Below are 14,699 nucleotides of genomic sequence, written 5' to 3'. Positions count from 1 at the left end.
CCTATCCACACTGATGTTGGAGTAAAACCAGGGGCTATACAGGATTCGGGGGAGGATGCGGGCCTGGCGGGGGCAACATGGAAAGGGGCGGCCTCTGAGATGTGGGTCGCTTAGGGGGCCACACTTATCAACAGCACTGATACAGGGGCTCCTGGTTCCTAAGAACCAGACACTGATTTCATGCTGCAAACCATCTCATGAAGGAAGAGCTATGATTAGCCCATTTCACACATATGGAATCTGAGGCACAGACAGACATCTGCCCCAAATCACCCAGCAGGAAAGGGAGTGGCTGAACTTAGAAACAGAGTGGCCCTGAGCTTGTTCCCTTCAGCCCTATACTGTTGCAGAGACAGGGGGGCATTCACCTGCGTGGTGGGCCTGCCTGAGGACAGGTGGCTGACTGCACTCAGGTGGGGGAAGGTGGGAGCCACCCCCACCTCCCAGACCAAGGCATTGCCCAAGCATGTGGGCCTTCCATGTACAGAGGTTTTCTTTTACACCCCGAGGGGCTTTTTTCACCCACTTTGTCCCCTGGGTTGGATGCTGGCTGTGTGACCATGGGCAAGTAGCTTAACCTCTCTGTGACTCAGTATTCCCACCATGTGAAATGGGATGAGAATCCCTTTCTTCATGGGCTGGATGGAAGGATGAAGTCAGTTAGTACAAGTAGGAGTTCCACAAATGTCAGGACTCAGGGCTGTGACGCTGTGGATCAGGTCCCTGGGATTCCTGCAGAAGGTGGGCTTGAGTCTTCCGGGGGATGGGGGTCGGTCCCAAAGCTTATAGGGGTATTCTTCTTGAAGAAAGAGAATCAGCTTTTGTGGGCACTGTGTTGTTGATTTTGGAGTGCTGGCAACTAGGGGAAGGGAGGGCAGTGCAGGGACTTAACCTGGGGTCTGTGGACAAGTTTAGGTTGTGAGGCAGAGCCCCAGATGTAAGTCTGGCCATTTTAATGGGAGGGAACGGTCCCAGCCCACCCCCTCCCCAGACTGGGACCCTGGAAGTTCACAAGCCCAGCCTGGTGGGGGCTGCAGCGGGCCAGTGGCCAAGTTGTTCGTCGCCAGCAGGTGGCGCTCAAACCAAAGCAGTGAAAGGCTGAACCCGAATCCTCCACAGCCCAGGCTGAGGCCACCTGGGACCTGGGACCCTGAACCTGGCTGGGACGTGGCTTGGGGTTCTTCTCCCTCTAGATGCTCTCCTGCCACCAGCTAGAAGGTGATGCTGGGTGAGGGATTTCTAGGGTCCTAACAGCTGTGGTCTGTTGGTGTCCTGGGTATGTCCAACTGGCAGGGATATCTCAGCCCCCAGGGGGCTCTTTGGGATCACAGAGGAGCTTTAAAAAACACACCCCAGCCCAGGCCTCTCTCCCAGAGACTGTCATCAGTCGATGTGGGGTGGAGTGGGACTCAGCATTTGTTAGATGCTCTGAGAGCTGAGAAGCACTGTGCATGATACCCAGTGTGTGGAGGGGATAAAGGACCTTGAGGGGACATTATCCTGGATGGGCAGACAGTAATCACAAGGGTTCTTAGAAGAGGCGGAAAGAGGAGGGAGGGGAGAGAATCGAACATGTGATGCTGCTCAATTTGGGGATAGAGGGAGGGGCCGTGAGCCAGGAGAGCAGGTGCCCCTGGAAGCTGGGAAAGGCAAGAGAACAGTTCTCTGCCGAATCTCCAGAGGAACCGGCTTTGCTCATGCCGTGACTTTCACTCAGTCTGCCTCCAGGACCAGATGCTGAGTTTGTGTTGTTTTAAACCCCTCACATGCGGCAGTTTGTTACAGCAGCAACGGGAACCTGCTCCCCCTGCCCTGAGACAACAAAGTATCCAGGTGGGGTAGCCACCCCTGCACCGACCACGGCACATACCACTGTTTCCTTTCAAAACTAAAACTAGAGCTACTGTTTGACCCCAGGATCCCACTCCTGGGCAGGTATCTGGAGAAAAACAAGATCCGAAAGGATACACGCACCCTAAGGTTCATTGCAGCACTGTTTACAGTAGCCAAGAGTTAGATGCAACGTAAATGTCCACTGATACGGGAATGGATACAGAAGGTGTGGTACATATGTACAGTGGAATATTACTCAGCAAAATAATGCCATTTGCAATAACATGGATGGACGAGTTTGTCATACTGAGTGAAATAAGAAAGACAGAAAAAGACAAATATATAACACCGTTTATACGTGCACTCTAAAAGAAGGGAACAAATGAACTTATCCACAAAACAGAAATAGAGTTACAAATGTAGAGAACAGGCTAATGGTTACCAGGGAGTAAGGAGGGTGGGGAAGAAATGAATTGGGAGGCTGAGATTTACAAGTGCCTGGTGGCTCAGAGGTTAAAGCATCTGCCTGGAATGCTGGAGACCCGGGTTCAATCCCTGGGTAGGGAAGATCCTGTGGAGAAGGAAATGGCAACCCACTCCAGTACTCTTGCCTGGAGAATCCCATGGAAGGAGGAGCCCAGTAGGCTACAGTCCATGGGGTCGCAAAGAGTCGGACACGACTGAGTGACTTCACTTCACTTCACTTCATACATAAAATAGATAACTAAAAAGAACCTACTGTATAGCACAGGGAACTCTACCCAATATATTTTAATGACCTATATGGGAAAATATTCTAAAAAAGAGTGGATATGTGTTTATGGATAACTGATTCACTTTGCTGTACAGCAGAAACTGATACAACATTGAAAATCAACTATACTCTAATAAAATTTTTTTAAAAAGAAGGAAAATAGAATTGTGTTTGTGAGCAGGTCATGGTGATTTTGGAAAATCACTTTTAACTCAAGTAGGAAATTCTTCCATCCCCATCCCAACCCTCACCCTATCCCACTCCGGAGGCTTCAAGTTCTGTGTGCACGTGAATCACTGAAGAAGCTGGGGCGATGGATGACCTAGTGAGAGCAAAAGGCTGGGGGACAGATGGACTTAATCATTCTTTGTATTAATGGTAGCTAGTTAATTTCATTCCTGAAGAGACCAGCTTTGACCTTCACCTCCAGCCCCAATTAACTGCCGACAATGCTTTGTCAGCGTGTTTACCCCAAATGAATCACACAGAGAGGTGAAATCTCGTAGGAAAATTGAGTGCTCTGGCTTGGGCTGCAGGTGGGAGCTGAAGTTGAGCTCTGAGATGATTTTGATCACCCGCCGATACAGGCCTGGTTAACCACAGATGCCGGGCAAACTTTGAGGCAAGCACTTAGTTTTCAGCTCACCGCAGAGGGAAGACAATGCCAGAGCAAGGAGTCAAACCTGATTTCATGCCCCTGACATCCTGGTGGCATGTTTGCAAACTGGTTATCCCAGGCAGGAATGATTTGGGGGCCCTAGGTCACAGGGGTGGTCGAGATAAATTTGTCCCCTTGTAGACAGGGCCATTCCAGTTCACCAGGCAAAACCCTGACTTCCTTGTAATGAAGCCAGCTTCCTTGTTCTCCCTGAATATTTGTGCAGGTGGAGCGGTGCTTGTTCAGAGCTCAGCATCAAGTCCAGATTCCTCTCCAGCCGATCTTCCAGGTGTTTTCTCTTTGCACTGGGTTTTTCAGCGACACCCACACTGCTGTGCTGCTCCGAGTAAGTCATCTTGTTCTGAGCATCATGCCTTTGCTCAGGCTGAGCCCTCGCCTAGAGCATCATTCCCTTCCCAACCCCCTCCTTCTGCCAGGTGCTGAAGAATGAGTTCCAGAGCTATCTCCTTCAAAGCCTCCTGGCCCTGCAGATGGTGTCTGGGACCCTGTTCTGCCCCCCTTTATTCCACGTGGTCATTCCTGCTCAGGACTCACTGCCCAGGCCTGGACTGCCTCTTCTGCTGACTGTGAGCTGCTCCCCGAGGGCAGGGGCTGGGTCTTCCTATCTCTGCAGCCCGAGGGCGTGGTACTCAGGAGGTGGTCAGAGTGGTGGGAGGCGGGGGGCCTCCATCTACTGGAGGTTCAAGAGCGAAAAGACAGGGCCTCTGTGCCTAGTGAGTTCACCGGCTAGTGCCGGAGAAGATGTAGCTGGCTTCTGAGGTTCTCATCTGTCTTGTTGTTCAGCCGCTCAGTCATGTCTGACTCTTTGCAGCCCCATGGTTTCCCTGTCCTTCACTCTCTCCCGGAGTTTACCCAAACACATACCCATTGAGTTGATGATTTGGGAGTTTACCCTTTTCTGGTAACATTAGGGAGTGACCCATCCCTAGCCTTCAAGGCTTCTAGAAAGGTCAGTTGGTAAAACTATCAGGGGGCCACGATGGGCATTGAGGAAGTCAAGTCTTACATGGAGAGCAAAGAGTGGGTGGTCCTAATGTATGGTAGACCCAGGAAGGCGCCCCCTGGCAGGCTGCTCCTGGCTGCCAGAGGCCCTGTCTGTTGAGTCCTATCCCCAAGGCCACAGAAGCAGAGCCCAGAACCAAGGTCACCTCCGAAGCTGACTGAGCCCTTCCGTAACTTTGCGAGAAGCCCCCGATCATCATTAACAAGTTTCCTGACTCCCAGCTAGGCAAAGATGCCCACTCCAGTAAATACCATATAGCATCCCAAGCAATTACCTGGTGAAAACCATCCAGCAGGAATTTTCTTTGTCTTGAGGCTGTAAAAATCGGTTATTAACCCGCAAAAACTGTCAGCTCTCCCTGGCCTGTCGGGAGCTGTCGGCCCGCTGCACTCGCAGCGGTCACTTTATCTCTGCTGTTTGTTCTCAATGGAGAAGGCGATGGCCCCCCACTCCAGTACTCTTGCCTGGAAAATCCCATGGACGGAGGAGCCTGGTAGGCTGTAGTCCATGGGGTCACTAGGAGTTGGACATGACTGAGCAACTTCACTTTCACTTTTCACTTTCATGCATTGGAGAAGGAAATGGCAACCCACTCCAGTGTTCTTGCCTGGAGAATCCCAGGGATGGTGGAGCCTGGTGGGCTGCCTTCTCTGGGGTCACACAGAGTCGGACATGGCTGAAGCAACTTAGCAGTAGCAGCAGCAGAAATGCAGGAGACTCCAGTTCAATTCCTGGGTTCTGGAAGATCCGCTGGAGAAAGGATACGCTACCCACTGCAATATTCTTTGGCTTCCTTTGTGGCTCAGCTGGTAAAGAATCCGCCTGCAATGTGGGAGACCTGGATTCAATCCCTGGATTGGGAAGATCCCCTGGAGAAGGGAATGGCTACACTTCTCAGAAGCCAAAGGGTGGGAAGCCAGCACCAGCCAGGCAAGTCTTTTTTATTTTTCCCCACTGCTGCCACAAGACTTCATTTGTGAAACCCCAGGCACAGCCCAGACACACGCAGAGCACACAGGAAAAGCACAATATGTCACAGGGTGCCTCCAGCCCAGCCCCACCCCACCCTAGGTCTTCAGGCATGATCAGGCCCTATCCCTGCCCTCCCCGGCTGGAGATCCAGCTTGGGCCCACCCAGATGCCCCCTCTAGCATGGCTCGCAGACATCTCAGCAGCCAGAGGAGGCCCCACAGGGTGCGGAGCCAGCACCGTTCAGGCCAAGTCTAGCTTCCAGACCCCAGTGTCTGCCCCCTGGCTTCTGTTCCTGTCCACATGCTGTGGGTGCCAGCTTTGCCCTCTGACCCCTCCCCCCACCCCGTGGCCCCAACCAGAGCAGTCTCTGCCCATCAGGCTGAGGGGTTGCACAGCGGGGATAGATGGTAGGGGCAGGGGTGGCCAGAGGAACTGAGCCTGGTGACAGGAAGCAGAGCAGCCATCAAGAGACCAGACCCGGACAGAGCAGGACAAACCTGGCCACAACATAGGGAGGGGACAGCACTCGGACAGCAGCTGCTCAGGCCTGTCGGGACCTGACGGCCCACCGTGATTGCAGTGCCCACTTTACTTCTGGCCTTTGTTCTTAATAAACTCACTCCTTTCTGGAAACTCTATTCCAAGCCGCACTCAGACTGCCTCAACACAGCCCTCACACCATGTCGGGTCCAACCCAAATGCTGATCCACACTGGTCACGTGTCCGGAGGCGAGAAGGTAAAAAATAACATGGCAGCAGAGAGCTCACCCGCCCCCAGGCTCTTTCTGTGTGTCTGCCTGCAGGCTGTTTGCCCTGAGTCCCACCCCTCTGGGGACACCGGCTCTTCGGGTCCATCACTCAGCAGGTGTCTTCTGTGTTTTCGGAGTCATGCCTCTCAAGGGTCGTAGCTGCCAGGTTTTCTGAGATGAGCGTCTCAGCGCTGACGGGGTCGGCCCGACTGCCAACAGGAGGGACCTCGCTTCTGGATGGTGCATCTCGGTGGGGAGGCTCTGGGGAAGAGAAAGGGACCCCAGGAACACGTCAGCCATCTCCCCACGAACAACTGAACAACCGAGGTGACTTGGTTCATGGTTGCTGCACCCTGGGGTGCAGGCTTCACGGGTGGATGGCCTCACGTCCCCATCTACGAAGCCCATCCTTTCTCTCCCAGACCAGTGCTCCCACTTCCTCCCTGCCTTTGATTCAGATTATCTTTGGTCAGACTCTTAAATTGTGCCCCACAGCATGCTGTCCTCCTGCTCCAGCCCCCCAGGCCTCCCCAGCTCACTTCAGATAAGACCCAGGCCTTTTTCCTGGGCTTCCCATCAGGGAGAGACCCAGCCTTGCCCACTGGATCACATCCCTCTGCTCCCTGGGCTCATGTGTGTGGTTCTGGACCTTGTTCCCATCTCGGGGCCTTTGCACTTGCTGTTCCCTCTGCCTGCAGTGCTCTTCCCACATCTATGCTTGTCTGGTTCCTCCCTTCCTACAGGCCCGGGCACAGATGCCACCTCATCCTGAGGGTCTCTGTCGGCCTGGCTAAGGCACATCTACTAGGTCACACTGCTGCCTACCTGCCGCCTCCCGTTTTAGAGTTCTTTTTAGTGCTGGTCTCAAAAGGCTAGTCTCTACTTGCTACTGGACTCTTATCTCATGAGTGGGGTGTATTTGTCTCTTTGTGCTCTTAGCTGTATCTCCAAAGATGGGGAGGGTTTGCGTGCAGGAGTGGGGCCAAAGTGGGTGAATGAATGAATGAATGAATGACTTCTTCCTAACAACTGAAGACGTGGGAGAAGCGTAAGGTGGCTACAGCATTATTCGTGGGGAAGAATTAGTGAGCTGGGTGACTAAGAGTAGAGGAACGATCATGTTCCAGAAGGTTCCAAGGCAGCCCAGCCTCATGGCATGTGGCTTGGGTGGTCACACAGGCCCTTCAGACGGGCCTGTGTTCGGCTTACTGCTTTCCTGTCTTTGTCTTGAAATTCTTCCTAAATTTTGAACAAGGAGCCTTGCTTTTTCTTGCCGCACCAGGCCCCACAAACGTGTCACTGGTCTGGTCCAGGTGCGGCAGCAGTGAGTGGAGGGCATCCAATCCTCCCCACAGCCCAGGAGCCATGGGCTCCTCTAATCCTCAACTGATGGATGGGGAAGCAGAGGCTCCCAGCTGAGTGATGGGTTAGGTGTTCTCCACTTCTGCCACGACTCTCCTGCCTCCCCGACTCCAGGAAACGGGAGATTCAGGACTGTTGAGTGAATGAGAGAGAGAGCATGGGGGCCCCACCCTGCCCCAGGCTCACCTGCATCCCCTCCTGTTTCCCTAGGCTTTTGGACTCCCTTGACATCAGCTGCCCCCGGGTGGACCGTCATCCTGTTGCTGTTGCCGACGGTGGTGTCCTCGAGGAAGCAGGAGCGAATGTGGACTCTCTGGGACGTGACCCCTTCGGACTGAGGTCCTGGTTCAGGGATTTGAATTTCGATGGAAGCTTCTGGGCTGGTACCCAGGACAGAGGCTGCAGGTTGGTCATAGAAAGGGATTCGGGGAGGAGGTGTGAGCCGCTGGACAGCAGGCCTGACCTCCAACATGGCTCCCAGATCCTCCACAGCTGACCGTCCTCCTGGAGCCTCCCTGCCGTGGTCCATGCCATGCTCTGTCATTGGCAGACACGTGGCCTCACGTGGTGACTCTGTATGTACGTGCCTGGGCTGCCAGCTCTCTCGGCCCCTGGGTCTGCCAGCTTGAGCTCCCCTCCTGCTGCCCGTCCCCACTGACCTGGTCCTCTGTGCCTCCCCAGGCACTCAACCACTGCCCCCCGGACCCCTGTCCCTGCCCCTCTGCTGCCTGCCTGCTGGCAGCTCTGGAACACCATCTCCATCTTCAGCTAGAACCTTCACGTGGCCCCCGGCCCAGTCCCCAGCCCCTGCCATCTTGCTCCTGCCTCCCCTGCCAAACTTCAAAAGAGAGCTGGACACGCTCTGTCTCACCTTCTTCCACTGCCCTCGCTCCTTCTGGCCCCTCAGCTCACCGCAGACCCCTTGCTGCCAGACCCCGTGACCCTCCCTTGATCTTATAGCCTCTTCTCTTCTGGAAACTTGTGCCCTGGCATCCCTGGGGCTCCTCCTCTCCCAGGCCTCTCTGCTGCATCTCCCCCAGCCTGTCTCTGGATGCCCAGTGCCAGCGAGGACATCGCCTCGGCCCTCTGGTCAACAGCACCTAGGTGGCTCCTTAGATGCCTTTCCAGCCCAGCCATCTCCTTTGTCTCTGCTTCATCTGGCCCAGGAAATGATCCCTGCCCATTGTAGAGATGAGGACATCGAGGTTTCCTAGGTGAATAGCAGGAATGGGAATCCTTGTGTTAACTCTGCCAGACCCCCTTGCTCTACTCTGTGGACAGCCTCTTGGTGGGATGGAAAGAATTTCCCATCATGCCTCTCTCACCACAAGGACTGGCTCAAGTCCCATGTATTGAGGAGGCCAGATGGGGTGGGGTGGGGGCAGGATGGCAGCCCATTGTCTCATTACCTGTGGGGCTGTCAAAGGCGCCGCAGGCAGAGATCTTGGCTGGGTTGCTGTGAAGTCGCATCTCATTGCCATGTCCCATCTGAACTCGCCTGAGCACAGACTTCTCCATCCGGATGTCCTGGGGCCCCCTGGATCCAGCCAGGGAATCCAGAGTTGAGGGATCAGCAGAAGCCATTGGAGGGAGGTAGCAGGGAGCTGTGGAGCCTGGTAGAGGACATGGAAACATGACCCTTAACCCCCACCCTCTGCTACCGCTCTTCCCACCCCCTCCCCACTATGCACACAGATAAATCCTAGCCAGACAGAGCAGACACCAGCAGACTGGGAGTGATTACTTTAGGCTCTGAATTGAAGCGCAGGTGGATCAGCAGAACAGTTAGCGTGGGTTTCCAGGGTTTTATAACTGGGATGCCTGGGGTATCAATGGGGCATTGAAAACCCAAATACTGAGCATGCCCTCTGTTCCTAGCCATTCTTACCCCTCTGGGCCTATTGGGAAAAAGTCTCCTTGGGGGTGAACTTGGTGTTGACCCAGAGCCCTCAGGGACTCTGACATTGTTTTATTTTCTCAGCATTTATTTTCATGGTGACCTTTGTGGTTTTCAAGGTAATGCTGTAAAAGTTTACTTTAAAGTGAATTTGAGTAGAATAAAAGGTAAACCATTTAGCAACACTGAGTAAACAGTTAGCCAGGGACTCAGCCAAAATTATGGAAGGTGGAGCTCAGAGGACTAAAGGTGGGAAAAGGTTGATTTAGATTCTAGAACAAAGTTCCTCATTTCACAGTTAGGCAAACTGTGGCCCAGAGCGGGGAAGGGCTCTCTCGAGGTCAAGGGGGTATCCCAAGTTTGGGGTCAATGCTTTCACTCATGTCCCGTAGCTGAACTGAGAGATGGCCCTGTCCCCTCTTCCCACAGTGCCTGGCATGGAGTAGGTACTCACTTGCTTACTGTTATTCCATCAAAGCTACGATGCACCCAGTAAGAGGGATCCCAGTTTATGAAATGTTAACATGAGGGAAGAAACAGTGTCTTGGAACAAACACATGTTACAACGATACCTTGTGACATCTTAGTAAGAGAGAGTGAAGGAAGTTGTTTCTTGTGGAAAATGTGGCTAAAGATGGCAGAGTAAAGGGAATGCAGGAAGGGTTTGATCCAGGCACAAGGAGAGACAGCCTGATTTTGGGAAAACCCAGAAAGGACCTTGGAAATCTGATAGCTGCCCTTTCTCCCTGGAGACATGTACCCCCTGCTCCTCACCCCACCCAGATGGACAGGGCCCCTCTCCTAGGCATCTCAGAGGACTCACCGTTTTCCCCAGATCCCATTTGTCTCACTAGGAGATTCCCGTGTCCAATCTGGATATCTTCACAGTTCTGGATGGAAATGTGGCTGTTTGGTCCCTTCTGACAGATCATGTTGATTGGATTTTGCTGGTAAATAACTGGGGTGGACTGATTTCTAGAACCTTCTGCAAAATAATATTCCACTCAATCCCTTTGTGCCTCGTAAGGGGTCAGAAGTTCCAAATACTAGTCCACAGCACCAGAATCTCCTGGAGGGGGCTGGTTAAAACACGAATTCCCAGGGGCCCACCCTGGGGTTCCGAGTCAGTGGGCCCAGGTGGGCCCCAGGAGCCAGAGTGTTTACCAAACACTGCAGGTAAGCTTGTACTTTGTCCCACAGGCCACCCTACCCATGTGTCCTCTGCCACCGCGGGAGGGCAGCAGGTGCCTCGCTGCTTGCACCCTCTGCCCTCTCCCACTGCGAGGAAACCACAGCCCTAACCTCCGCTTTCCTTTAGGGAACTTTCCTCTCTCCCTTTAGGGAGCTGCCCACGGGCTGCTTCTAACCATGGGAAAAGCTTTGTTTGGTTCACAAGGCATTTTTAAGAATTTGGAGTAGTCACCACTGTTTAACATCTAGCATTTAAGAAGCTGAGGCCCTCCTTGGGTGCCTTAAGCAGGGGTGTCAGCTCCACGTGGGCTCCACACAAAGGGCCACATTCCCACCTTTGTGGGCCCTTGGCTCTTGTGTCTTTGTGAGCATTTAAAATTGCATTTAATGACTGTATTGGGATAAAGGCAAATATAACTCAGCTGGAATTATTAGCTATTCATTCTTACTATGATATCCATTTTTTTTCTTCTAATTTAAAGAGAAATTGGAGCATTTGGTGACCCCCTAAAAGTACTGGAGGCTCTAGGCCTTAGGCCTGCTGTTTGTAATGCCTAAGTCAGTTCTGGGACTCCACCTGTGGGTATGTAAGCCCAGCCTAGCCAACTCCTTCAGCACCTTTAAAACTCCAAGTTGGGCAAAATGCTTACAGAAAACTGTTAGCAAATTCAGACTGAGACCTGTGTCCCAGGGTTGATACAGTCAGGGGTGGACCCCACCTCCAGGAAGCCCTCCCTGGTTACTTCCACCAGCATTCCCCTCCCTCCTGGAATCCCCTGCCAGGGACAGGTCAGCAAGACTCCAGCTTCTGACAAGGTGGGGAAGCTCCTAGCAGGAACCCGGCAAGGACCAGGGCTTGTGTGTTACAATTTCTCTTCACAGCTCTGCCCTCTGCCCTGTCCAGGGTAAGGGCCTACCTGATTGATAAATTGTCCAAGAGTTTGATTTCTGGTCAAAGTCCAGGAGGTGCTTGTCCCTCATTGCATACAAGTCTGGGTTGACTTCCTTTGCTGTCTTCATCCCCAGGGCCTTGGCGATCATCAGGGCTTTATGGGGCCCATGGGCTTCCAGAAACTGGTAGATCTCTTTCTCTGGGAGGTGGGAGGCAGGTGGTTAAAGAGGACCCTGGAGGCTGGATCTACTCCCCGGCTTACCAGCCCCTGTGCCCATTTTCCTCATCTGTGAAATGGACACAATAATAATACTGCACCGCAGAGGTCGCTCTGGGGGTTGGGAATTCTCTCCAGGGGCTCCAGACAGTGCCTGCCCACACTAGGTGCACAGCAAATGCTAACCATTCATCAGACAAATGATTTCTCAGTCACTTAGCCTCTTTCCCCAAGGGGCAGAGCCTTGCCTCTGAACACTGTGTGCAGTGTGGGGACCTTTCAGTGGGTGGGGTGGTTGTCGCTGGACACGTGTAGCTTCCTGAGTGACCGTGAGAGTCTGGGGGCAGAGGGACCCGGCACTGAATGAAACCAGGATGCTTACGCTGTTCACTGAGCTCTGGGCCCGGCTTCTTTGGAACTGCAACTGCATCTTGCTGGGGCCTCTCCACTGGAGAAAGAAAGATGGTCAGGAGGTGAAGGAATGGGAGAGGGGACGTGGATTCTGCCAGACAAAGGCGGGCTGCTCTGTAGAGGACCCAGCATATGGATCTCCAAACCCAGATTCTAGAGTTAAAGGAACTTAGCTTCAAATCCTGCCCCACCCACTTCTGGGCTTCCCTGGTGGCTCAGACTGTAAATATGGGAGACCTGGGTCCAATCCCTAGGTTGGGGAGATTCCCTCAAGAAGGGAACAGCTACCCACTCCAATATTCTTGCCTGGAGAATTCCATGGACAGAGGAGCCTGGTGGGCTATAGTCCATGGTGTCGCAAAGAGTTGGACATGACTGAGCGACTAACACTTTCACTTTCAGCCCCCCTCCCCCAACCCTGGTCCTGCAACGGCTTTTTGTAAGTACCTGACACATGTCAGCTGTTTAGGTCCATGGGCTGCAGAACCAGAGAAGCGGATCTCATGTGATGCTTAATTATTATTGTGTCATTGGTCATGTCATAGTCATCATTATTAAAGTTTTGCGGAGCATCTACTATGTGCTGGCATGTGCTTAGCCATCTGCATCAAATCCTCTCGCCTCCATTGGCCAGAGAAAGAAATTGGGATGCAGTGAGAAGACGGCATGCAGCCTCAAGGGCAGAGCCCGTACTCGAGCCCGGGTCCAAATCCGGGCTTGGTCGCCACCAGGACCGCTCGTGCTGGGTCCCGCACCCCCACCTCTCCCACCCGCCGTGACAGGTTACCCCGCTCTGTGGGAACCATTTCTTTGGTCCCGCTGTCGCCCAAGCACCACATCGCAGGGCCTGCGAGCATGACTCCTTTCGACTCCTGCTTCATCTTGTGGAGGAGCTGGTTGAGCTTCTTCTTGGGCACTCGCAATTTCTTTAACAGTTGGGTGGTCTTCACAGGGGAGCCAGCATCCCTCAACACCTCCAGAATCCTCTGCTCAAGGTCTGGGAGAGGGAGACAGGGGCAGAGACAGAACTGAGGTCCCCACGACCCAGCCTGGGCCGTCAGGCGCCCCCCAGAGAGGGATCGAGGGCAGACGGAGGAACAGAGGTTGAAGTAGACACCCATCAGTGTCTCCTTGTCTTCAGGGAGGGGCGCGTGGGCTGCTCAGAAATGACCTGGGCCGGACAGTCTGGTGGCCAGAGGAGCTGCCAGGCCTTCTGAGTGTCCCCTGCCTGTGTGAGCACTGGAGGACAGATGAGAACAGTCAGCCCTCAGGTGTCCTCAGAGCAGAGGAGAGTGGAGGCGGCAGGATGCAGGAGGGTAAGGGCGGAGCAGAGGAGCCAGGGAAGTGAGGCCTGTCCCTGGTGCCCTCCATCCCCCATCCACCCTGTCCTGTGGAATCTGCTCCTCGGGCTCACCATCCACAGGGGCGATGTCACTGTTCATCCCCCCCAGAAACCCAGCAGGCGTTCAGAAACAGAGCTTTCACCCTGCTGCCCAACCATGGAGTCCTGGTGGTGCCGCTCCAGACTCTCTCAACCCCTTCTCCTTTCCTCTGCCTCCACTCCCCACTCCTTGTCAGCATCCCTTCGATGACAGCAGTTCCACCAAGTCCAGGTTCCCTCCAGTCCACCCTCCTCTTGGCTGGCAGAACTCTTGGCTGGCAGAACCCGTTCTGCCAGCCTCATCTTTACCCACCCTCTCCTGCCCTTCAAGTGCCAACCTGTTTGAATTCCTTTCAGCCGTACTCAACCCTGGGCCTTTGCACATGCCATTCCCTTTGCCAGGCGTGCTCTTCCCCCACCTTTCCACCTGTCCAGTGTGAGTTCTCACTCAGACTCCAATGCTGGAAGGCTGTCCTGAGTGCCCTGAGCAGGTGGGATGCTGGTCCTGTGTGGGTCCCCTGCAGAGTGTCCCCAGGGATCCGCTGCTGTGACTGCCAGGTTCACTGTAGTGGTTCTGTGTCTAGCCATGGGCCAGGCATGCGGTAGGGTCTCACGAACTATTAACAGCATTTGAATGGAGGAGGGACGGGATGAAACAGTGAGTGTCCACTACTGGGTAGATGTGTGCTCAGATGGCCCGGGCAGGGGATGGGCGCTCCTCCAAGGCCTCTGTTTCCTCCTCCCCTCTGCCAGAGTTAATGGTCCTAAGCAGGATGCCTCTAGGCTCAAAGAGGAACTTCCCAAATAGCCCCTACTCCTCCCAGGCAGGCTTCCGTAAACCCAAGCCGGCTGCCCTGTGGGGAGTGAGAGAACTGGTGGGTGCAGAGCCAACAGTGCATGGCGCTGGGAGAGAAAGTGTCTGCCCCTGAGAACACCATGGGAATGCAAAGCAGGGCCTTTCTTGGGAAGGCCAAGTTACCCTCCCAGGGCAGCAGCCCAACCCTTTGACTTCTGGGTTCTTGCTGGATTCTGAGTGGGCAGCACTAGGGGATGACCTGTTTGCCAGCTCTGCGCTGGGCACTGTGGCTTGCTCTTGTGGGTGGAACGTTTGCTTTCTTCTGGGGGCAGGTGATGTGCATTACAACCCCTGGGGTCACCCAGCCTGAACTTCACTCACTAAACACTACCCCCGAGACTGTCATACCCGTCCCGCCCACTGATGCTTTGCCTAGCCTTGAAAAGAGTTTTGATTCCTGAAAAACCTGCTCCTGGGTGAGCCTCTCTCTCTTCCTCCTCCTGCAGTCCCCTGACCCCAAAGAGGAAATGGGGTCCATGCAGTGAAGCCTGGGCTTGCCTCC

The 14,699-nt window shown here is 54.0% G+C and overlaps 1 protein-coding gene across 1 annotated transcript; it reads right to left on the bottom strand.

The window, feature by feature from the left end:
- Window positions 1–6,099: 6,099 nt before the first annotated feature.
- On the bottom strand, window positions 6,100–13,081 carry ZBP1 (Z-DNA binding protein 1). The gene is made up of 7 exons (XM_052651229.1): window positions 12,748–13,081; window positions 11,932–11,997; window positions 11,358–11,531; window positions 10,073–10,234; window positions 8,762–8,965; window positions 7,539–7,751; window positions 6,100–6,251 (listed from the first exon to the last, which is right to left on the bottom strand). Exons 1-7 carry the CDS (start codon window positions 13,079–13,081, stop codon window positions 6,100–6,102), a joined length of 1,305 nt encoding a protein of 434 aa, XP_052507189.1.
- Window positions 13,082–14,699: the final 1,618 nt, after the last annotated feature.

Source organism: Budorcas taxicolor, chromosome 13 (genome assembly GCF_023091745.1).
Source record: "Budorcas taxicolor isolate Tak-1 chromosome 13, Takin1.1, whole genome shotgun sequence".
Taxonomy (NCBI): domain Eukaryota; kingdom Metazoa; phylum Chordata; class Mammalia; order Artiodactyla; family Bovidae; genus Budorcas; species Budorcas taxicolor.
This window is presented reverse-complemented; position numbering and strand designations above follow the sequence as displayed.